Source organism: Sarcophilus harrisii, chromosome 1 (genome assembly GCF_902635505.1).
Source record: "Sarcophilus harrisii chromosome 1, mSarHar1.11, whole genome shotgun sequence".
Lineage (NCBI taxonomy): Eukaryota > Metazoa > Chordata > Mammalia > Dasyuromorphia > Dasyuridae > Sarcophilus > Sarcophilus harrisii.
In genome coordinates this window covers 213,459,561-213,485,774 of record NC_045426.1, presented here as the reverse complement: position 1 = coordinate 213,485,774, position 26,214 = coordinate 213,459,561, and the positions used below count along the sequence as shown (strand labels likewise).

The 26,214-nt window shown below is 34.5% G+C and overlaps 1 protein-coding gene across 1 annotated transcript in view; it reads right to left on the bottom strand.

Moving 5' to 3' along the window:
• TMEFF1 (transmembrane protein with EGF like and two follistatin like domains 1) overlaps positions 1–26,214 on the bottom strand; it is a 137,556-nt gene that overhangs the window by 15,544 nt on the left and 95,798 nt on the right. Inside the window, exons 7-9 of the mRNA XM_031969184.1 lie at positions 16,177–16,242; positions 10,070–10,193; positions 1,200–1,358 (exon numbers count right to left, since the gene is read on the bottom strand). Coding sequence (XP_031825044.1) covers positions 1,200–1,358; positions 10,070–10,193; positions 16,177–16,242 — 349 coding nt within the window. The remainder of the gene's footprint in view (positions 1–1,199; positions 1,359–10,069; positions 10,194–16,176; positions 16,243–26,214) is intronic.

Below are 26,214 nucleotides of genomic sequence, written 5' to 3'. Positions count from 1 at the left end.
TAAGTGAGAAAATTGGTCTCAATGATCTCTAAGATCTTCCTCAACTCTAACTATACAGTCTATAGTAAAAACTTATAATACAAACTTAGGGAACATGTCCTCAGAACCTTCTTACACATCCTGGTGGAAAGATGGGTATATGAATATTCTTGTTATTCAAGAACCTTGGGTTCACATTCTGAAGGGCAATTTGGAACTATGCTCAAAGGGATATAAAACTGGGTATATACCTTTGATCCAGCAATACACTATTAGATCTGTATCCCAAAGAGTTATTTTTGTTAAAGGAAAGGGGCCTATTTGTAGAAAAATATTTATTGTGGCTCCTTTTCTGGTGGTAAAGAATTGGAAATTAAAGGATTGCCCATCAATTGGGGAAAAGCTGAACAAGTTGTGGTATATGATTGTAATGGAACACTATTGCTCTGTAAGAAAAGATGAACAAGAAATGCACTCAGAAAAACCTGGAAAGATTTACACTAACTGATACAAAGTAAAGTGAGCAGAATCAGGAGAACATTGTATGCAGTAACAACAATATTATACAATGAATTTGGCTACTCTTGATAAAATGATCCAAGACAACCCCAAAGGAGTTAGGATGAAAATTGCTATTTACCTCCAGAGAGGAAACTATGGAGACTGAATGTAGAAAAAGGCATGCTATTGTTCTTCCTCCCTTCCTCCTTCCTTCTTTTCTTTTCTTTCTTTGTTTCTTTGTTTACTTGTTTGTTTGTTTATTTCTTTCATTAGGACTTTCTTCCACAAAAATGACAAATATGGAAATGTTTTACATGCTTACACAGTGTAACCTATATTAGATTCCTTGGCTTTTTAGGAAGTGGGGACATAAGGGAGGGAGAGATAGAATTTGAAACATAAAACTTAAAAAAAAAAAAGTTAAAAAGTATTTTTATATGTAACGGGATGGGGATGGTGGAATAAGGTATTATTTTTAAAAAAGAAAAAGAAAGAAAGAACCTCAGGCTTACCTCAAGCCTGTCTATAATATTTACTTGGTCTAGTCAATTTTATTGACAAATTCTATGACTTGTATGAGACAGGGAGTGAGGAGGTTTAATAAATGGACTAAAATCAAAAGCATGGGGAAAAAAACAAGTGGGAGGAAGGAAATGAATTGTCCCTCTTCTATCACCAACTCCTAAGATCAAATTAATGTTTCTGGCATCATTACCTACCTTGTAATGCACATGACAATTGCAACAATAATGGCAATCTGTACAGCTCCAATGATGGCTGCGATAAGGACGTGGGTAAGTTTTTGTCTACTTGGAACCACATAGAGAATGCTAAAATCTGTCTTTTCACAGTGCTGTCCAGTATAACCAGATTCACATCTGAAAGAAGAAAAAGGAGGTTTCAAAAATATAAACAACTAATATTTTAATATTTAAGCCTTTTTTATAGACTCATTCTATTATTCTTTGAGCTGATGGGGGAAAATTAGCACAAAATCAAAGCACTGAAAGTGTAAGATAGAGACCAAAAATCAATATAATGGATCAAAATAGCAGAAATTCACTAATGGGGTGTTAAACTCTTTGCCTGTAGGTTATGTTCAGTCACAACACTGATGAGTGTTCCTCCTCCACTAGATGAAAATGTAATTGGGAAATATTTAATAAAATAAATAAAAATAGAAGAAAACATAGATAATATTACATTTTAAAACTGAATCAATATGTGGCCTGAAAGGATCCAAATCTATGGCTCATTGGTCCCCATTTCTATTTGAGTAATGAAGATAACATAATTTTAATTCTCAGTAATCAACTAATAGCAAAAGAATTTCATGTTAGTATAATAGTTAACAAAGCAGTGTATATATGGCACTTAATCATAAATTTATGTAGGTTGTTTTCAGTTGGAAAGATATATATATATATATATATATATATATATATATATATATATATATATATTAGATAGCTTCTTATTTAATTTAATGAAGAAAATGGTCTAAAAGAAAAAAAAAGCAGGAGATACTAAAAACATATCCACCTAAGATTCACCAAACAAGCAGAACAAGATATGGGAAAGGTATTTATATTTAGAGCACGATTTAAAAAAAAAAAGAAACAGGAAAAATTTGGGAATTGGACAAAGATGTTAACACAGTAAGTAGAAATCCTTAAAATCAAACAAAATGTTATAATGAAAGTGATGGGGCAATTGGAATTATAGATATATACATCCCTACTTTATAAAGGCTCACTTTATAGACTTTCTAACTTTAAAAATTAAAAAGCATTTTAAGAAACATTTTAAAATATTTTAAAATCAAATAAGACCCCAATTAATTTTTATTTAATGTTTTGATTATTAAAAGATCACTAAACTAAAAAGAGAATTTCATATTGAAACTCCCATAGCAACTTTAAAATTTTTTACTCATAAGCACTTTTCATATTCTGTTTTATTGTATGGATCCTTGTTATTAGTCTACTAGAGTGAAAGCTAGGGAGCAGGTGTTTCAGTCCCACTAATGGCATATAGAATAAATCAACAAAAGTCTCAGTGGGTGAAGGCAGAAATTGCTCTTAAGAATAGGCCATATACCATGAAATACATTGCATGAAAAATGAGCTACCAGCAGTACTGGGGCCCATGTCTCAAGGAACTCTGTAACTGATAGCTCCAGATCTTAATTCCTAAGCTATGGTTTCTTTCTTGTTCCCTATATTTCCTTTATTAAATACTGTGACCAAGGCTCCTGGCCTTCTTTTAGCTACTTCTTTAACATTAAAAGATCCCTGGAAAGATTTCATTTTTGTCTGAATGGACAGTACTTCCCTGCTTTCCACCATCACCCCACTGAGGGAATATTCCAGGCATTCCAGATTAACTTTACCTCTAATACTTTCTAGGTCTCATCCTTACCTAGAGGGGCCATGATGTCTCTGATTGAATCATGACCTACCTTGTTATTCTACACTGTGGTAGTCTTATTCTTTTTACAGAGATGACAATGAATCATTTGCAGGTCTATGACCACCTGTGTAGTGCAATATAGTTAGCTTCCCACAAGATTAATTACCAAATCAAAGACTAATCAATCTTTTCCTAATCAGTTTTCTTGCTCTGCAGAAAATCTCTCTTTATTGTTTCTACCAGTGTTTTTTGACTTGTCAGCCTCATTCCAAATGTGACCCTTTCTTTCAGTGTAAGGGAGAGACTGACCAACAAGGGGTGACTCCTTAGAGCATCCTTGGATTTGCTCACCTAGTAGGTTATAAAGCATGCTAAACAGCTCAATCCAGAATGTAGAATCCAGAATAGGTAAACTTACTCCCAATCCCAAATACCAAGGGAGTTACAGGGGTAGAAGTGTTAAGTGGTGACAAGTTTTCCTGTTGGCCAAAGAACCAGAAAGACTGAAGACTCAGGAGGCAGAAAGTACAATTGAGTTTACACACACAAGAAGAGCCACTCTATCTTTTCCTTCATCCTTTTGTTGTTTGACTCCCAAGCAGTGAATAAAATGAAAATGATTATGTGGTAAAGTAGGCAGTAAGGACCTGTTTATTGTTTTCTTTTTCCTTCTTTCTTCCTCCTCCTATTCCTCTTCTTCCTCTTCCTCCTCCTCCTTTTTCATTTTCATCTACTCTTCTTTTTTTTCTTCTTTCATTTTTGTAAAGGGCTGGAACTCTGAAAAAGTGTACTTGAATCTAAGGCAGCAGAGCACTTAAGGCTAAGTACCTACTCAATGTGAGATAATCGTTCTATAAACACATACTTAAATGCTATGGTGATGTGATGGCTCTCCTCAAGATTGGCTCGAAGATTGAATGTGTTGTGATAAGGTAATCCTAGGCAAGGATTGGAGGGCTGAGGGAGAGGGTCAGGGTCTCTCTGCCACAGAATGCTCAGGAAGGAAGACTTCAGGCTCCAGGCTCCAGAGTCCAGGATTCATCTTTGATGAGCTATGTGGCAGCTTGCCTGCCTCCTTCACTTCTCCTAAAGACCAACGACTTTGACTCATCCTGACTCTGACTGATCTTGAGGTCCTCCAGAGAACTAACCAGGATATTATACATCTTCATCTTTTCTTCTTTTCTTCTTTCATCTTCATCTTCATCTGTTTCTTTTCTTTTTTCATCTTCAACTTATCTTTCTTTTTTTATCTTCAACTTCTCTTTCTCCTTCTTTTCTTTTTTCATCATCTTCTTCATCTCCTCCTTTTCTTCTTTCATCTTCTCCTGCTTCTGGTTCCTTTTCTTCTTCCTTTTTTTTTTTTTTAAAGTAGAGACTAATTGATTGCTAGTTGAGGGTGTTGATTTCTGTTTTTTTCCAGTTCTGAGATTCTAAGAAACTCTTCATTATAATTTTTTTAAAAAGACATATCTACAAATATGACATCGAGACACAATTTTCTCCAATCTTTCCTTAAAGGCCTGGCTTTGAATGGAATTACAGAAATAAGAATAGCATCCGTAAAATTATAACTATTTTGAAAGTTCTAAAAAAAATACTTGCATGGTAAACATTTTTCTTATGAAATTCTTTATTTAATAAAGTTTTGTCTTCTTAATATGTTTGACCATGTAATTCCCATATTCAGTAAATTTCAGTGGGGCTTCCTATTACCCCCAAGATCAAATATAGCATCCTCTATTTGGTCTAGCTCTTTCTGCCTCCCTCAGCCCCTTCTAGTCTTCTTACAATTTATTTCCTATCACATACTCTTCAGCCCAGTGACACTACTTCTATCTTTCAGCTCCTGGCACTTCCTGTTAGTGTCCTCCATGACTAGAATTCTCTCCTTTTTCATCTTCATCTCGTGACTTCGCGTCCCACCTAAAATCCCACCTTTTACAAGAAGTCTTTCCCAATTTCTCTTAATCCTAGTGACTTCCCTCTGTTGATTATTTCCAATTTATCTTGTATATAGTTTGTACATAATTGTTTGCATGTTATCTCTCTCATTAGATTAAAAGCTCCATGAGGACAGTCTTTTGCCTTTGTGTTTTCAGAACTTGGCACAGTACCTGGCACATGGTTGAGGCTTAATAAATATTTATTGCTTTACTGAATATAGCACCCAACACAGTGGCTTGAATAAAAGGTTCAGTAAAACATACTGAATGATCCGATGAAGGAATTAGAGAATGAACACCTTTAGATTGATTCCATTAGAGTACAAGGTAGGGCAGGAAAATAATAAAATATATTTCCATATTTCTTAGTGTGAGTTTTATTGATTCTTTCTGGTGAGACTCATGCAAGGAAGAAGAAAGAAGACAAGTTGACAGGAAAAAAAAAAAGTGAATGACAAACCAAGTAGTCAGACCCTTACACCAAAGAAATTCTACTATCCATATGAACTTAATTTATAAATGGCAGGTTAAAAGAGGGTTTTGAATCTGTTTACCTCAGAATGATATCTTTGAAAAGGTCCAACTTCTTTTGCCCTTCTGAGTGAAACAATAACAACTTTTATCTATTGTTGTTGCTTGGATCCAGTGCATATCTGGACAAAGTTCTCCTAGAACTTGCACTCAGTCAATTAATAAACATTTATTAAGCACCTACTGTGTGCCTGGCACTCTGCCAAAAACTGGGGATTCAAAAGTGACAAAAGACATCCTTGTCTTCAGGGAGCTCACAATCTAATGGGGGACCATTGTCTTTGAATACATACTTCAGCCAGATGGCTCAGGAAAGAGAACACTAGACCTGAGTTCAAATTTGACCTCACACTAGCTGTATGATCTAGAGTAAATCATTTAATCTCCATCTCATTTTTCACAACTGTAAAATGGGACTAACAGTAGCCTCTTCCTCAGTGGGCTATTAAGAGCACAATGCCTGGCACACAGTAGGTGTTTAAACATGAATGCTTCCTTCCCTTTCCCCTATACTTCCAAAGAGAACAATGGTCAGGAGATTAAGGTGGGCTTTCAACTGACTGAGGAGGAACTGAAGAAGTGAAAGGTGGCCCACTCAGAAGCAATGGAGATGTTTTCATCTTTGTGATTTGGTTCTTTATTAAAACAATTCACAAAGGACTCTAGATTTGAAGCCAGAAGACATAAGTTGAGTCATAGCTTCATGGACTGTATTGCCATGGCCCAGTCACTTAGCTTCTCAACCTCAATTTCTTTATCTTTAAAATGATGGCCCTGATTTGCTCACAAGACTTTCTTTGAGGAAGTACTAGGACAACTCTAAAGGGCTCTATAATTGTAATCTGTTATTATATCAGAACTTCACCTCAGAAAGTTACAGGATGGGAGGCTCTATCTTAATGATTTACCATATTTGTATGATTAAATTTCAAATTAGAATTCCTAAAATATACCATATACTAACGAGGCTGAGATTCATTTAATCTTTCTTGGATGACTCTGAAGACCTGTCAGGAGTTTGCATTTGCCTCAAGCTGCTATTAAAGTGCTGTTCTTTTGCCAGATAACAGGGGATTCCAATTGATGGGCTGACAGATAAAAGGTTTTATTCTAAATTAAACTCCTAGTGGATCAATAGTTACCAGCATGCAAATGGATGGTCATTAGCCCCCTATCTGGTGGGCAGATTTGCTGATAAGAAAAATGATGATACCATTGCTTGCATAATTAAAACAGCTCCCTGGCAGTGATTTATAGAGTAGTGTATCATAGAAGAAAGAAGAAAGATACCAGATTTAGAGCACCTGACTTGAAGCTAAGAGGTTGGGGGAAAATTCTGAACCTCAGGCCAGATTCCTCTAATTGGTCAGTCTTATATGTGGCTTTTGTTGAGTCGTGTCTTTCTGACTCAATGGCAAGATATTAAAGTGGCTTGCCATTTTCTTCTCCAGCTCATTTTATAATTGAGGAAACTGAGGGAAATGAGGTGAATTGACTTGCTTAGCTAGTAGGTGTCGAAAGCCACATTTAATTCAGGAAGATTGGGTTTCCTGATGTCAAGCCCAGTACTCTATTGCCATCTAGCTGCCCCAGTCTTATTTCCCCAAAAACAATTTTTGTAAAGCTTGGTCACTTGTTTTTCAAGGGGATTTGGGGGGGAGGAAGTGGGGAGCAGGGAAAGAAAGCAAGGGAGGAAGAGAAAGAGTGCTACTTAAAGAATTTAGAGTAATCCACCTTACAGAAGTCGATGATAGACATACAAATCTGAAGTTTCCACTGGATTGTTGAACTAAGGGTAGAAGAAAGTAGCCAAGTTAATGTTATTGTTTGGTTTTTTTCTAGATGAGGATGATGATATGACAAGGGCTTGATCTTGACTTGACACATAAATTGGATTTAAATGAGGCAGAACTGTGCTAAGTCCTCAGACTCACTGAGTCAATGAAGCCCACTGGCAGCTTCTATTTTATAATATATTTGGGAGTTTTAATTTTTTAAAATGTAAACTTTTAAATTTAAAATTTTAATTTATGGGTAATGGAAGAAAAGACACAGGGAAGGAAAAATGAGCAAATATTGAAATTCATTTACCTGTCATTTCCCAAGAACTTTTGAGATTTCTTTTTATTTTATTTTATTTTTTGTATTTTTAATCCATAAAGTTTTTATGTTGAGAGTAAAAAAAACTCACAACCTCACTAAGCATTTAGGTTTATCATATCACCTAAGCAACTAAAATTTGTATTTTAATCTGCTTTTCAGTCTGAGTTCTTTTTAATTTTCTATTGTTTTTAGCGCCATCTATAGTTTCTTACAATTCAAATCAAACTTTATTTTTGCAATGCCTGTAATTTCTTATACATTTAAGAGATTTATGCTTTCTTTCTACTTGTGTAAAGTTTTAAAGGAAGTCTGTATTTTTCCTCTAAAGTTTAGTCTTCTTAAAAGTCATCAAGATTATCCATACCTGTACATTTAAATGGTTTCTTTTAAAATTTGATGATAAAGTTAGAATTAGGATTAGAGATAGGCTTATTTTTTTTTATTATCAGATGGAGATATTTGGGTTGAATCAGAAATGCTTAATTCTGGTGAAAAAAGGAGCACTCTTCTAGAAAAACAAAAAACAAAGCCAACATGGGCTAGTAATCATTGACCTCAAACAACATCAAATTTAAAGATTCAATCAAGAGAGAAATCTACATTATATGTCAGCCATATTAATATTGTTTTAGAAGCATGTATGTAGGTGTGTATATGTGTGTATATAGATATATATGTGTGGGTGTGGATGTGAAAAAATATATATATATATAGCCTGCTTGGGGCAGGTGGGAGGGATGAAAAGAGAAAAAAAGAATAAAGTGCACAACAGAAAATAAAAGAATAACATATAAGGAAGCAAAAAAGATAGACATCATAAATATAATTTCTTCTATTATTATATAAGCTTTCTTGAAAGAAAAATTTATTGTTACATATTTTGAATCCTCCTTGATGTTCTGCTGGGCACATGACAATGTTTTTTTCTCTTTAAATTTTTCCTTTTCTCTCTTTTTCTATTTTGTTTTTTTCTAATTTTGTATTTAATTTTAAATAAATAAATATTTTTTTTAAAAAACCAACACATAGTTGAGAACCCATTCATACCAAATAATGTGTTGTGCACACCTATAAGAGAATTTTTAGATTAGATAAGAGCAATTGATGTGGACCCAGAGCAATTCTGATAGTTGGTTGCTGTGCATAATTCCTGCATTGAGATAAGTAGAGGAGATTCAATTCAACAAACACCTATAGTACTGTACATCTGTACCTACTGTATGTATATGTAGGGTCACTGAGCTAGGCAATGGGGACAGAAAGGGAAGCTACAACTTACAAATAAGTGAATAAGTAAATTTATAATTTACATTCTCCTGGGAGAATATAACATGAAAATAAGTAAACAGGAAATCATTTGAGGAGGAAGAGAGCATTGGCAAGTGGAGAGCTCAGGAATAGTTTCTTCCTGGGTAGCTGAGGAAATATAGAAGGAATCTAGGGATTCTAAAAGAGGGAAATCATAGGAGAATGCCTTCCAAAAGAAAGCTGAGAAATGGTTTCCCATTGGGTAATCTGGAAATCTGGATGAGTTCTAGGAATTCTAAAAAGGAGAACTGATTTAGGCGTACATTCTATGCAAGAGGGAAAATCTGTGCCAAGGCTTCCAAATGGATGATACAGTCTAATTCAGGGATCATCAATTTGGATAAAGAGGGAGAAATGCAAAATAAAATTGGAAAATCAGGAGTAAATCAGGTAGTAGAAGGTTATATATATATATATATATATATATATATATATATATATAATATATATATATACACACATATATATATCAAGTTGAAGAGCTTCTGTTTTGTCAGTGTGACTTTCAACTTTACATCAATAGATAAAGGGCAAATGATTAGATGCAGAAAATTAGATCTGGGTACAGAGAGATAGGGAGGAATTTTGTCTGAGGGAGAGTAAGGTGGGGGAGACTGGGGTGTTGGGAGAGGGGAGATCTGAATCTTTCCTTGGTGTCTCTTTCTATCCTTACTCTTGCTTCTCTCTCTTTTTTATTATTATTAAAGCTTTTTATTTACAAAGCATATGCATGGGTAATTTTTCTAACATTGACTCTTGAAAAACCTTTTGTTCCAAATTTTCCCCTTCTTCTCCCCCTCCTCAAGATGGCAGGTAGTCCAATACATATTAAATATGTTGAAATACATGGTAATTGCAATATATGTATACATATTTATACAGTTATCTTGCTGCACAAGAAAAACAGATCAAGAAGGAAGGAAAACTGAGAAAGAAAACAAAATGCAAGCAAATAACATTGGTTCTCTCTTGAAGTCTCTCTTAGTCCCTTTTTCTTTTCTTTCTTACTATACTCTTCACCCCTTCTTAACAGGTTATAATAGAACTGAAGTATATAATTATTTCTTGAACTTAATAGAAGCATAATGTTTTGTTTTCTCTTCTTAGTAATTTTATGTTCTTCCTATGTAGTCACTCTATATTAATACAATTCTGTTAGCTTTTCACTTGTATATAAATCACAATTGACTTTCTTCTCTGAATAAATTATCTTTGTTTAAAACAAACAAAAAAAAAGCTTATCTAATCTTAACCTAGAGACTGTACTATTTGTCTCTTTACTGACTTACCGACAAGAAGCCTTTTGAGTAGAATAAATGAATTCACATTTTCCATGTATGCAGTAACCATTGAAGTTTTCAGGGCAAGGTATGTGGTTTCCAATATAAATATCTTCTCTTTGATCACTAGCATCTGAAAGAACCACATAAACATATTCATCAAATATCAAAATGCAAATAAGAAAAAAAAAGATTTTTATCCCCAAGAATTTTCATTCATAACTGGAAAAAAATAAGATTGCTTTGGGTTCAAATTATTTTGGAAACTGTATAACATAGGACTATTATAAGCTACTGCTATATGAAAATCAAGTGCTAAATTCCTCTACTAAAGAAATAAACCAAATTTTTCAATTGGAAAGTGTACCTCTGCAATTGATAGATGGCAGAGAAAGTAATGGCTATTGAGTAAACTGGCTAATTCAATCTTTCATTTGTCTAGTCATTACATTGAGACTAAAAAAAATTGATATGAAATAAATAAGATTTCCTAAGGCATTAAAGTCAAAGCTTTATTTTAATAAGGAAAAGTATTACTCAGCCTTTTGTTTTTATGCCAGTCATTTTTTGATCTATTTGCTTTTTCTGTTCTCTTAAATTTTCTTTGTAAAAAAAGAAAAAAAAAAAGTTAAGCCAAACCAATAGACAAAATAGATGTGTCTGATAGCCAATGCCCCAAAGTCCCCCACCTTTCTGCCAACAGGAGGGAGATATATTTCATTATCAATTTTATGGGACCAAGATTAGTAATCACAATTAATCAGACTTCTGCTACCTTTCAATATTCTTTTAATTTATATTTTTGTGGCCTTTGTGGATATTTTTCCTCTGGTTCTGCTTATGTCATACTGCTTTAAATCACACAACATTTTCCATGTTTCTTTATATTCCTCAGAGCTATCATTTCTTAGGAAAGCAGCATGTCAGTAGAAAAAGTATTGTGTTTGGAACTGGACTTGGGTTCAAATCCTGCCTCTGTTACTCATTATCTGTGTGACAACAGGCAAGACACTTTCAGCTTTCCAGCTCTCAGTTTCTTCAAATATAAAATGAGGAAGTTGGAAACAATGACCTCTCAGGTCCCTTCCAGCTATAGATCAATGATCTTACGTACCATGTTTTGTTCAGCCATTCCCCAGTCAATGAGTATCCCTTTTGTTTCCAATGTTTTGCTACCACAAAATGTGTTGCTGTGAATATTTTAGCATATATGGTGCCATTCACTTCTCTCTTTTCCCTGCTTGTTATGTATACCCAGTAGTAGGGAATTCTTAGATCAATAAGGACTTTTTCTACCACGCTAACTTGATAATGTGGTTGAAAAAAATCAAAACAAAATAACCTTTCTTTTCCTCTTAAATCCTTCCTACTGCTTGATTTCCAAATCTAACCATGGATTAAGACTTTTTATGCTTCTATATCTCTCCTTTGGGCAGCTGCCAAATCATGCTGTTGTTTATATGGCATTATGAATTTCCATCTGTTCTTTCTCAACCACCACTGCCAAATCCTTTGATTAGGACTTGTCCACTGTACACCTGGATGGTCTGTAACCTTTTTTTTTTTTCCATCAGTCTCTCTTTTCCCTCCTCCTATCCATCCTATAGACACACAGCTGCTACAATCATTTTCCATTCCTGCTGCTTTATTTACGGCAGCATGGGCAATGATCATTTTCCTCATCAGCAAGGCACTATACATGACAGTCAGATATCATGCCATCAATTGGCCTAGGGATAGCTACTGATCAACTGCTAGTGTGACTGGTGAAAATAAGATTTTTCTTTGAACTTTGAATAGCTTCAATATGCTTCTAATTTGGCTTTTGATTACTCTTTCAAAAAAGTCACCAGGTCACCAGATGATAGAAAAGTTTGATTACTTCTATTTGTTAACAATTATTGTCAGCCAATAAATCCCACATATTTCAGAATATAAGAAATTAATATGTTGTGTTTGAGACTCAGAACTCATAGATCATAGAAAACCAGAGCTGGAAGATACCTTAAGAGATCATTTTGCCCAACTTTTTCATTTTTCAAACAAATAAACTGTGGCACCTAAAAATTTCTCCAAATTTTGTCAGATCAAATAAGTAGAATTGATACTTTATGCCAGATGATATGATATTTAGGCAGATTCTGAAAGGAGTGAATAACTGAATGCAGAGTGTTAATTAATTGACTGATGTCAATATGGAGAGAAATCTCTAGAGGTCTGCTGCAGGGCTTTGTCTCCAGTCATTCTAAGGTCAATGTTTTTATAAATGACTTGGATAAAGACATAAATATCATAATTAGCATACCTAAAGATTTCATAAAGCTAGGAAGTATAACTAATGTTCTGGAGAATATAATTAGGCACTAAAGAAATCTTGATAAGATAGAACAGAGGACAAAAAAAAAAAGAAAAGAAAAGAAGATAAAGTTTAATAGAGTTCAAACCAACCTTCTATTTGGGGGAAAGTCTAACTATTAGAAAATTCTTCCTGTGGTTGAGTCAAAATCTGCCTCCCTGTAATTTCTATACATGAATCCTATTTCTTTGCTAAAGAATTACATAGATAAATCCACTTAACTTTGTTAGCCCTCAGTTTTCTTATTTTTAAGATAAGAGGTTTAGCTTAGATGATTCCAAGAGTCCCTTCTAGCTCTAAATCTGTTTATACTGTTGTTTTGGAAAAAAACACGCCCACAATAATTATCTATCCCAAATGCTCAAACAAATTATGGTCTAGAAATGTGATGGAATAATACTGTGTGCTAAGAAATTATGAAGGAGATGGTTTCAGAGAAATTTGGGAAATCTTGTATGCTCTGATACTAAATGAAATGAACAAAACAAGGATAATATTTATACTTTAAAAGAATTAGGAACTCTGACCATTGTAATGATAACTGCAGAGTACTAAAGATGAAACCCACTTCCTGAAAGAGAGGTGAAGGACATAGATTGCAGAGTAAAATATTTATTAGCCATGGGCCAATATAGAAATTTGTGGGACAAACATACGTGTGTGTATGTGTGTATGTGTGTTTTTATTTCTGTTTTCCTTTTCTATAAAGTTTATTAGTTTTATTTTTGCTGTTTTTATTTGTGGTTGCTATTGTTCAGGCATTCAGTTACGTCTGACTCTTCATAACCCCAAGGATCATACTGTCCATAGAATTTTCTTGGAAAAGACACTGGAGTGGTTTGCCATTTTCTTCTCCAGTAGATTAAGGCAAAAAGGGTAAATGACTTGCTCAGGGTCACACTGCTAGTAAGTATATGAGACTGGCTTCGAACTCAGGACTATATATGTTTGTAATAGAGATTTTATTTTTCTTTCATTTTCATTTAAAAGAGGGATTTGGGATAGTAGGAAATAATGTGGATTTTTGTTGATTAAATATACATATATGTTTGTATATATATATATATATATATATATACATACATATATAAAAACACAAATATATAAATATCCATACATTTAAAAATTGTCTATCCCAGATTTATGTCACCTGAGAATGTGATATAACCCAAGAAAGGTATTATTACCTCCTTATTACTGGAAGTTATGTATCTCAATGTAACCTAAGTATTCATTACCACATTGTTGACACAAACCACCAGAACCTCCAGATGAGTTTTTTTCAGATGAACTGCTGTCTTGTAGTACTTATAAAGTCAACTTCTTGAAAGCAAGGGTTAAAACTTAACATCTTTACATCTATTACTATCAAATTTTACTTTATTAAATCTATCTCATTTACCAGGCTGTTGATAGCATATCTGAGGCATTTAAGAAATATTTGTTGATGGAATGACTGAACCACCAGGAACACTCTCCATGAATATACCCTCATAATTTGTGGTATATCATCGTTGGGGGAGAAGAGGGAGTGTTCTTGACCTAGATATGAAGTATTTATTTCAAAGAAATGTAGTACTGAGGTAAACTTCAAATGTTCTTGTTACTCTCTGTACTGTATTTAATTAAGAAAAGGCAGAAAATCTTTGCCTGTTTGAAATCAGAAGATAAAGATAATAGATGACCATCCAGTCTTTTTTAGCATACAAAGGCAGCATATAGGAACAGATATTGGACATGGAGTCAGGATATAGAGTTAGAAATCCTGATTCTAATAAGTATTAGCTATCTGACCACAAACACATTAGTTTTCTCCATGTCAGATTCCTAGTCTTTAAATTGGAGATAATAGTAGCAGTAGTAACTTTTTCCTGGAGCTACTGTAAGGTTTAAGTGGGATATAATACTTAAAAAACTATATAGGGACAGCTAGATGGCTCAGTGAATAGAATATTAACCCTGGAGCCAGGACCCAGATTTCAAATCTGGTCTTAGACTTACACTTATTAGTGTGTGACCTGGGAAAGCCATTTAACCCCAATTACCTTGCAAAAAAACAACAAAAAATGAAGAATTATGTAACTGTCATTTTTATTTACCATCATTGGCATTTTCAAACAGATATTCAAAGTCAGGTATTCACTTTCAGAAATAATAATAATATTTCCATAATCTAAGGTTTCAAAGCATTTTACAAATATTAACCCAATTTTTTTCCTCACAAAAGCCCTGAAAGAAAGGTGCTATTGTTATCCCCATTTTGCAGATCAGGAAATTGAGACAGACATAGGATAAGCTTATGGTTTGCTCAGGGTCACACAACTAGTAATTGTCTCATAAATGAAACGATCTATTAAAGATTATAACATTTAGAGCTGGAAGAACCTTTAGAGATCACCTAAACCCAAATCTGTTTTATAAAAGTGACTTGCTGGAGTGAACCATTAATATTGGAACCAGGATAGAAAACCAGAATTATTTGAGATTTATTCACATGTTGCTTCTTGTTATTTTACTTCTCATTAATAAGTTAATGAAAATTTAAATCCAATAAATCATAGATAACTTCTTATACTGCTTTTGCATTTTTTAAAATATGTGGATCAATTTCTAAAGTGCTTAGCAAGTTCTTGGTACAAAGTAGGGGCATTATAAATGCTTGCTCCCTTCCCTTTTCCTTTCTCTAACAGCTCTAAACATTCAAATAACCATCTAAACCATTTGCTGAGTTTCTGTTTTAACACTACTCACCTAAAATTTTCTATTGTCTATATGTCTGCAAGAGGGTTGTTGCTGTAGTTATTGTTTTTGTTGTTCAGTCATTTCATTTGTATCTGACCCTTTATGTCCCAGTTTGGGTTGGTTTTTTGTTTATTTGTTTAGCAGAGATACTAAAGTGGCTTGCTATTTCCTACTCTACCTCATTTTACAGATGAGTAAACTGAGGCAAATAGCAGGTTAAGTGACTTGACCAGTCTGAGTATCTGAGGTCAGATTTGAAGTTAGGAAAATAAATGAGTCTTCAGGTCCCGTACTCTATTCCCTACACCACCCCTGCTCCAGAATAAAAGTTAAAGTTAAAATTAAAGGCCTTATTAAGAGGGTTAAGATATAAATTTAAAAACATGTAAACTTTATACTTAAAAAAACCCAAAAAACATTGTGTGTGATTCTTCATGTTTACATTTGAAAACTTTGACAGAAGAGTTGTGTTAGCTATGAAGATTCTAGTATCTCAAAAGTGATCCAGAGGTTTTAAATTTTAATTTCATCAGGTAATTTGAGCCAAGTCAGAATTATTTTTGTGACTGTTTTGCCTAATCAATCTACTAACTGGACTTCTGTTTGGCTACCAAGACCTTTCTTCTTATACAGAAAAACAGGATGGAACAGTTTGGACTCTTGGTCCAAAGAAACCAATGATAAGAAAAGGAAAGCTAATTCTAGCTAGCACTTGTGGTAGAGTACATGGACAAAGAGAATTGATTTTTTTTTTTAAAGCATCACCCCAGAGCTAATAAGCCTGGAAGAGCTCCCTACCATTGGAGAAGGGGGGAGGGGAATGGGAGGGCTTTAAACTGTTAAAGCAGACAGATGCCCTTTAATATCACCTAAACAAAAGCAGACTGGGGAGTGAACTGTGACAGAGGATATCAGAAAGCAAAAAATAGGAGTAGCAGTGATGCCAGGAAACAGAACACACAAAGAAGCCACAACTAGTTTCTTATCTTTCAATAAATGAAAAATAGTGTGAAAGTACCTTTCACATCTGGTCGATACTGTAATCCATCATCCTTCTTTCCCAACAAACTAGTATCATCTGTGTCTGAAAGATAAAACAATTTTTAGAAATGAATATTTGTAAGGTTTTCAAATCATTTTTACAGTGTTGATATCTGAAGAATTCTCTTGACAAAATTAAAGTTTTTGCAATTATGACCAAATCTCATTATTTTCAAGATTCTCATTTTTTTCTCATTACCTACCTCTTTACTTACGCCTCCCCACACTGCCATTTTCTATTTCTTTGACCACCCAATGAAGTCTAATGGAATTTGACCCAGTAACTTTGCTATTACTGTAGCTCAGTCCAAGTATATGTTTAATTTAAATTAATTTTAGTTAAACCAACCTCTATCCATTATAGAATCTCAATATTGGAAGCAAAGCCAGAAGCTATCCAATAATAAATGGCAGGAATCAGTGAACATTTATTGGACATTTACTATGTGCCAGGCAGAGTGAAAAGATTTTGTCATATAAAGAAAGGGAAAGAAAGGAAGGAGGGAGAGAGAAAAAGAGACAGAAATAGAGACAGAGACAAAGACAGAGAGACAGAGAAGAGATAGAAAGAGGGAAAAAAGTCTACTTTCAAGTATTATAGATTCTAATGGAGGAAACAACATTAATTAACTAGGTATATTAAAGATATATCGGAATAAGATCTGTCCATTATAATTTCATAAAACTTATGTGAAAACTAGATTTATTACAAGAGAAATTAACATGCATGTGAACCCTAAGCCAGGGCAAAGAGATTACAACCCAAACAGAAGCTTTCATATTTATAAAATTGTGACCAAAAAAAAAAGGAGAAAAAGAAATCTCCACCCAAATGTGTCAAAAGAGGAGAAATCATGAATAATTATGATGTCAAAACCATCATCCTTTTCCCTTAGGAACTGCTAGACTTCTGAAAATGGGATGGTCTACTTATCTACAAGAGACCCAGCTGCAGTTTCCCAGTCTAGTGCAGATTGACAAGTGTCTGCCTTGATTTCCAAGGACACACAGGGAGACCAGTGTGTCATATTAATAACAAATTATGTCAGCTCAGGGAAGGGCTTCATCCTTGGCATGTTTAGGACCTCATTCAGGGTCCACTATTTCTTGAAAATATAGCAACCCCAAAAACCAAGTTCTTAATGGGTAATCTGAAAGGAGAAGCCATATATAGTTGATGGGACCATGAAGTGCATCCTGTAGAAGTTGGTATTTGAGGTGATCCTAGAGATCATGCCATATTAGGATTAATTGAACAAATGTTGTCCAGTCATTTTTCAGTTGTGTCCAATTCTTCATCACCCCATTTGGGGATTTCTCAGAATAGTTTGCCATTTCTTTCTCTAGATCATGAGAAAACTGAGTAAAATGACTTGCTCAGAGTCACACAGTTTCTAAGTCAGGAAGGTAAGTTTTCCTGTCTCCAGGTCCACAGCCATCCTGATCATCTTCAATCAATAAAAATTTATTTTTAAATTTATTATTAATAATAAATTTATTAATAAGCAATTAATAAACAAAAAAGTTGCTATTTGCCAGGCACTGTATTAAGTATTGGTGATACAAAGAAAGGTAAAATAGTTTCTGCCCTCAAGGAATTTACTCTCTACTTTATCATTCAATAATTCACCAGCAAATTGTATAATATATATTAGGTACTGTATTAAGCATAGGTTCTCAAGGAAATTATAGTGTACTGGGGGAGGTGGAGGAGGAGGAATAGAAAGTTCATTGCTAAGTACAGGATATATGAAAAATAAACACACAGTGATTTGATAGGGGCACTGACATCTAGGGCAGTCAGGAAAGACCTTTTGAAGCAAATAAAATCTGAAATGAATATCGAAAGGAGCTAACATATCTAAGGGAAAGAAATGAAAAGATAGCATCCTAGACATGGGGGAATAGTTCATAAAAAAGGGAAGAGATGGAATGTCATATATGGAGAATAGAAAGTAGACCAGTTTGACATGAGGGAGAGTAATGCAAAATTAGTTTGAATAAATGAGCTGGGGCCAGGTTGTAAAGGGTTTTATATAGAAATGTTTTGCATGACTGCACATCTATAATCTATATCAAATTGCTGGCCTTCTCAAGGAAGGTTGGGAAGAAGGGAAGGGAAGGAGTGAATTTGGAACTCAAAAACTTTTAAAAAGAATATTAGAAATTTGTTGTTTACATGTGATAGAAAAAAGAAAATTAAATTTAAAATTAAATATAAAGGGTTTTAAATGTCAAACAAGGTAGGACGTACCTTGAGAAGCCATGGAAGCTCTTAAGCAGAAGAATGACATGTTCATTCTGTGCTTTCAGAATATTAATTTGGCAATGATATGGAAGATATATTGGGAAGAGGAGAGATTGGATTTGGAGGAGGCCAATTAGAGGGTTATTGCAATAATGCAGGTGGAAGGTGATGAAGGTCTGTCCTAAGGCGATTGTGTAGGGTGTGTGTGTGTGTGTGTGTGTTTGTGTGTGTGTAGTGAGTAAAGAGAAGACAGAAATGAGGAATATTGAGGAGGTGGAATCAATAAGACTTGGCAACGAGGAGGGCAGTGAGAGTGAAGAATTAAAAATGACTTCTAGGTTGCAAACCAGGGTGACTGAAGTTTCTTGATGGGAATGGGGAAGTTTGAAGGAGTAAAGTTTCTGTTTCAAATGTTGAATGTGTGATGCTTAGGAGATACATGTAAAATGTCCAGCATGCAGTAGGAGATCGCTAACAGGTTATTAATCATTGGTTCCAATTCTTTTGGCATCCTGGAATAACTTTTGAAATCCCTTCCAGCTCCCAAACTATGATCTTATGATCTATGATCCATGATTTGAATTCATGGAGGTTAGTTAAGTGATGTCTTACCATTATCACAATTTTTACAGGTTAGATGTCTGAATGACCATTTTGATTCTATTTTCCCAAGGCATTCTTTTAATGGAAAAATAATCAAATAAGAGTTGTTTTTGTTCATTGTCTACTTTCTATCCTAAGTAAGAGTCCTATCCTTTCTTTGCTCTCAATACAACTAAACAAAAACTCTTTGTATTGTTTTTAGTATTCATAAACCATCTCTATAAAGTCTGGCCCTTAGCTCTGTTGACACCATTCTGACAGGGTCCTACAGCTCTTTTCAGGTCATCCTCTATTATCTATTTGCTCTTGCTTTCATTTCCTATATATGCATCCTTTAAAAATCCAAGTTGATCAATGCATGCAAATCCATATCTCCTAAACAGCTCCCATTTCTTCTGCATAAGAATTGTTTGGAGAATTTCATTCTTGAGAGCATCTCATCTATCTTGGGTCAATTCTCTTGTATAATGTTAAACAATTGATTCTTTACCTATTCCTTCTCTGAATTATTCTAAATAGGGTCTTTTAAAGTCTAGGGCAGTTTTTAATCTATCTGATTTTTCTCTCCTCTCTCACAAACTCTTAAAGCTGGAGAGGTCACTTTTTGCCAAGGTTTCCATCATGTTCACTCCATCTACCAGCTCCCCTTATTGATGAGAATTGGATCTATAATAAGATTTCTCCTTATTGACTCCTCTACCACTTGGGGGATTAAATTTTCATTCAGTCAAATTTAGAATTTATCATCAGCTGTTCTGCTTTTGACAGAGAGACTCCAGAAAATGTCCAGATAAGGAATCTTCCATCATTGTTGCATTCTTTTGCAGGGCCAGATTTATGATCTACTTCTCAAACTGCTCATCTGATGCTTCCTTCTGGGGAGGCAGTCTATAATAATACACTGCCATGACCATGTCACTTTGGTCTCTCCTTCCACTGATTTTCCTCCAAATGTTTCCTCCTTCTAACTTTTGGATTTCTTAACTTTCTTGTTTATTTATTTTGTTCCTATTTAATAAAGCATATGCATAAGATGTTATCAAAATCTCCTGCTTTATCTGTATACAAAAGAGTCAGGAATGTGGCTGAGCAGGTGAACCCAGTCTCTTGAGTTCTCCTACTCATCTACATGGGAGAGACACAAGGTTGAAAATATGAGGAACTCAACCTCAGAATTGATTGGAAGTTATTGGGCAAATAACTTACCTGGTTTATAGTTTAGCCTTCAGAGATTAAAATTGGGAAATAAATGGAATGCTTGCCATGAGCTGGCACACTTGCCTTATGAAACCCCCTATATCAGTGATCAGGAAATTTAACTCAAAGAAAATATTAAATCTGAAGGCATTAACTAGATAAGAGGTACCCAATATTGATTCCAAAGAAAAAAATATTTCTTGGTACATGAGCCTATGAGAATCTTTTGTTAGGGAAATGAGAAGCTAGGGAATGAAACTTTTTGCTTGTTTAAGGCAAGGGTTTCAAGCTCTTTCTATAAGGGCTCTAGCAAGAAAAAGGCTGTGGGTTTTAAGTTAAAAAAGCATGACAGTGACTTCTCTTCTCTTGAGGAAGAGATAACACTAACTAAAGATTTCAGCTGAGCCAAATAATAAGAGCAGCCAAGTATCATCCAGCAGAGCAGTCCCTGGATAGAATCCATTTGAGCAGCATTAGGTGGAGATTGAGACCAGAAGGGAACAGGCCTGGTAGGTACAGCACAATGATATTAGAAGACCTTATTGGCCCTCCAATGTTAGAGGTTCAAGTTTCCCCTAAGATCGCAGAATCACGAATTTAGAACTGGAAGGGGCCTTTTTATAATTTTTTTAAAATTATTTTTTAGATGCAGGGTAATACAAGTTGTAAATGATAGTCAGGATTTTGGATCCAGATCCTCTGAGTTCAAATCTAGGACTTTTCCACTGCATTATACAGAATCATGAATTTGGAACCGGAAGGGGCCTTTTTATAATCTTTTAAAATAATCTCTTTTTTAAAAATTTAGTTTTAGGCACAGAGTAATACAAGTCGTAAATGACAGCCAGGATTTTGGATCCAGGTCCTCTGAGCTCAAATCTAGCACTTTTCCACTGCATTACACTATCACATGGTATGATCTCAAGGCTTTTCACCATGCTGGTTGCCCATTTCTTTATACACTTCAGGTTGTAAATATCTTCTTAAAATGAGCCACCTGAATCTAAACATAGTAGCATAGATAAAATTATCTGAGGAATTGGATAATTTTGGCTTGTCTGGAACAGTCTTGCACATACTAAGCACCCAATAAGTATTTGTTAAACTAAACTAGGGTTACAAGAATATTAGAGCTTAAGGAACATCTAAAATATCTTCTTTATTTTATAAATGTAGAAGCTGAGACATAGAGAATTGAAATGAACACTTCATGACTTCAGTTGGAGTCTTCTTGGCAAGAATACTCGAATAGTTTGCCATTTCCTTCTCCAGCTCATTTGACACATGAGGAAACAGACAAAAAGGGTTAAATGACTTGCCCAGAGTCACACAGCTAATTAAGTGTGAGGCTTGAACTCATGAAGATACATCTTCCTGATTCCAAGTCCAGTGTTCTATCCACTGCGCCACCTAGCACAACCTTGTGTGTGTTTATATGTGTATGTGTATATGTATGGAAATATGTATATATTTATACACACAATTTTAATCAAATTAGTCAGTTCTAAATCCATCTAATTATATTATCATCCATTGATCATTGTCTACAAAGATATCACCGAAGACTTTATCAAAGGCTTTCCTGGAATCAGTCCAATTTTACAGACATTTCAATGAATTGAGCTGCTAAATATCACACTAACCTTTGGGACACAAAGTCATAAATGAAATAATCCCTGCCCTCAAGGACCTTACAGTTGACAAGGACTTTATTAATTGTTAATTAATTTTATTAAGATTTATTGTCTACCTATTCTATTTCCATAGAATTTACTAGATTCCAGCTTTCCTGATTCAGACTAAAATCCTTGACATGAAAAAAGGAAATATATTGATGGGCAGGGGCGTGATAGGGAGTTGAGGAATGTATATGAGGAAATATGTTGTTCTTTTGCTGCTCCTTCAATGATTTCCTCCCTCCCCTTTCCTGTAGGAATAAAAATAAAACTCTTAAAATCTTAGCTGGGTCTGATCCAAATGGTGATTCCCTGGCTATTTATTAGTGGGTTGAATACCAATTCAGGTGACAACACTTTGGCTCTGAGGAATAGAAAATATCTTATTACATTTACATGGTTATTAGTATCCCAAATGATTAGTCTTGATAATCAACAGGGACCCTTTTAACACATAGTAAATAGTGGATCCTAATTGATACCCTGGTATGCTGGGAGATTTCACTGATGACCATAAAACATGATTATGCAGTTCAGTACATGCAATTCTAGACTGAATCCAAAAGTTTTTTTTTTTTTTGGTTGTTTTTTTTTTTTTTTGCTGTTGTTGTTTTATTCCTGTCACTGAATTAGGCAGAGCAGTACTATAGTATCTTTATAAATTTAGAAGAGAAAAACAATCCCTGCTCTAGAGTTAGATTCAGGCTTTCAGGGCTGTTTTGTTTTGTTTTTTTCCCCTCTCCAAATGTCTCACCTCCATCCCTACTCCCAACCCCAATATACATTCTTTCTCTTGGAAAATCTCATTGGCTTGACTGGTCTTTGCAGTTTTTGCCAAAATAAAATTGCTGAACAGATCTATTGGGTCATAATGGAGATAATTTAGATTTAATTTAATATAATTTATTTATTCCTCAATCTCACTTATCAAGCCTTCAGAGGTTTTTCTCTTAAGGAAGCCAAGGATCCTGAGAACTACACAGCCTTGCTTCTAGGAAATAATGAGCATTTATATAGCACTGTAAGGCCCATATTTTCATTACAACTAGATTTCTGCTCTAGCCTTGCCTCAAGTTTCTCCCCACTACATTTTATCCTCCACATAGCTGCCAAAGATTTAATCATTTCATCCTTTTAATCAGTAGGCTCCAGTGGCTCTCCATTGTCCCCAGGATAAAATATAAATTCCTTTGTTTAGCTTCTAAAGTCTTTCACAACCTGGCTCCAACCTATCTTTGCAAAAATTATTATACATTATGCACCCCACTTCCCAACTCTGTTATCCAGACAAATTGGCCTTCTCTTTGTTCCTCATACCCAACATTCTATCTTCTCTCTCTGGGACTTTGTACTGTTGATCATCAGGCCTGAAATGCACTCCTCTCCTTCCCTCCTCCTCATATAACCTCACTTCTTTTATGACAATAAATGACTTTCTCTAAAAAGCCTTTCCTGATCTCCATAACCACTAATGACCTTCCTAATTACCTTATATTGTTAACCTTGAATTCAACTACCTGATATTTATTTGCATTCATCTTCTATATATTTATTCTATATATATATGTATGTATTTACAAATATGTCCATGAGCATATGTATATGTATACATATACTTTATATACAGTTATTTTTATATGTATACTTTGTAAATAAAAATATATGTATATATATGTATACTTTATGTATATACTTATATAAGCTATGTATATAGATCTAGAGAAAGTAAAAATCTATATATTGTATATATGTTTATATTTTAGAATATAGGTTTTTAGAAAATAGAAATTATTTTTTAAAAAGAAAGGAAGGGAGGGAGAGAGAAAGAACGAAGGAAGGAAGGGAGGGAGAAAGGGAGGGGGGAGGGAGAAAAGGAGGGAGGAAGGGAGGGACGAAGGGAGGGAGGGAGGGAGGAAAGAAGGAAGGAAGGAAGGAAGGAAGGAAGGAAGGAAGGAAGGAAGGAATGGAAAGAGGGAGGGAGAGAGGAAGGGAAAGAAGGAAGGAAGGGAGGAAGGAAAAGGAAGGAAGGAAGGAAGGAAGGAAGGAAGGAAGGAAGGAAGGAAGGAAGGAAGGAAGGAAGGAAGGGAAAGAGGAAGGAAGGAAGGGAAAGAGGGAGGGAGGGAGGAAGGGAAAGAAGGAGAGAGGGAAGGAGAGAAAAAAGAGGAGCAGCTAGGTGGCACAGTGAATAGAGTACCAGTCCTGGAGTCAGAAGGACCTGAGTTCAAATCCAGCCTCAGACTCATAATACTTTCTAGCTATGTGATCTTGAGCAAGTTATTTAACCCTAATTGTCTCCAAAAAAGAAAGAGAGAGGAGAAAAAAAAAAACAAAGAAAATAGAATTTATTTTCATTCTTTGTATTTTTGTCCCCAGTACCTGGCACATATATTTTGTTGTTGTTTAGTGGTTTTAGTTGTATTCAATTCTTTGTGACCCCATCAGGGTTTTCTTGGCAAAGATACTGGAATGATTTGCTATTTCCTTTTCTGGCTCATTTTACAGATGAAGAAATGGAGGCAAATAGATTGAAGTGACTTGCCCAGGGTCATAGTTAGTAAATTTTTTGAGCCCAGGAAGATGAGTCCAGCACTCTTACCCACTGTATCACCTAGCTTTCCATGGCACATGATAGGTACTTAATAAATACTTATTGATTGATTGACTGACAGACAAAATAGATTGGGGTAGCTAACAATAGAGTCATGTGAATTAGGATATGATTGAATAAATATAAATATATCTGTGCTTAATTGTAACCTGCTTGGGGGAGATGAGGGAAGAAAAGGGGAAAAAGAATAAAGTAAAAAAGTACATTGTTTTTTCTTATTTTGCATCTAAGTTTTAAATAAATAAATACATTAAAAAAATAATTATAGAGTGGCTAGAACAACAGAAGTGATTATCTTGTTGTATGTTCCATCTTTCCTGATCAGGCCATATGTATATAGAAGCCTGTAATCAGATCTGTAGATGCTATATTTGGGGAAAAACATTAAAAAACTGGAATGTGTCCAGAGAAGAAAAATCAGCATGGTGAGGATCCTCAAGATTTCAGGTTTTTTTTTTTTTTTTTTTTTTTAACATTATGTTTGTTGTATTGCATTAGTATTGATTTTGTTAATTATTTTCCAAATACATTTTTCAAAAAAAAATTTTTAATTTATGGACTAAAACAATATTTCCATATTATAGTGTAATAAAAAAAGATGATTGCACATGAAACTGCAAATCTACTATGCTCTACTTGCTGTTCCTTTCAAATACACGTTATCATGTAAATTTTTTTTATTTCTTTTTTACTGTCCTTTATAAGTTAATCTGGGTACTGTAGTCAAAATAGATATATTGTAGCTGGAAATAAAAAAAGAATTTTTGATTTTTATGTGTAAGAAAAATGATATGATGACTGAATTTAGGATCTGTTAAGTGGAAAAGGGACTAAGTTTGTACTTTTTGGCATGAAAGAGCAGGACAATGTCACACAGACGGAGACAGATTTAGAAGGGATAGAAGGAAAAATTCTGTAACAATTAAATCTGGGCAGCATAGAAAAGGTTTCTGGGTTGCTGTGGGGTTTTTTTGAGAGACAAATGGAATTAAGTTACTTGCTTAGGTTCACACAGCTAGTTACTTATAAAATACATTATTTACCTGGGTACACATGGGTTGAGTTGACCTTAGTGTTACTTTCCAACTTTTAAAATTTTGCGATTTCCCCCTAATTACCACGCCATGCAATAACAATTAATCCTGTCATTAAAAGTACATGATTAACTCATGTGAGTTTTATTTGATTACATCACTAAACTATGTTTAAGGATAATCAGTTTTAATAGTTTGTTATTCAAATAGCATTGTTGTTTGCTTACAATTGGAAAAAAAAATGGAGAGAACTCTCATTAGTTGCCCTCCAATTATGGGGAGAACAATACATCTTTCTCTCACTTTAATTACTCTGTTGGCCTGTGCACTGGATCCTATCCCAAGTCACCTGATAAAGACTTCTCCCTCACAACCTGCCCCCTCTACAAAAAATAAAAATAAAAAATCAAACTGCTTTTCTATTTGTGGTTCCAAGCTAAATTGAATCCTCTACTTCTTTGGATCTCAATTTAGGCCTGAACTCCATCCAGCTGAGACTCTTCTAATTAATATCTTGAAAAGCTCTATGTTTAGGGTCATGGATTAAAGTGATTACAAAAACTTCTAGCCAGTATGAAATATTTCAAAACAACTTATTCAAAAAGCAGAGGAAAAAAATGAATGTCTTTGTAAAGGCTCAAGGTATGTA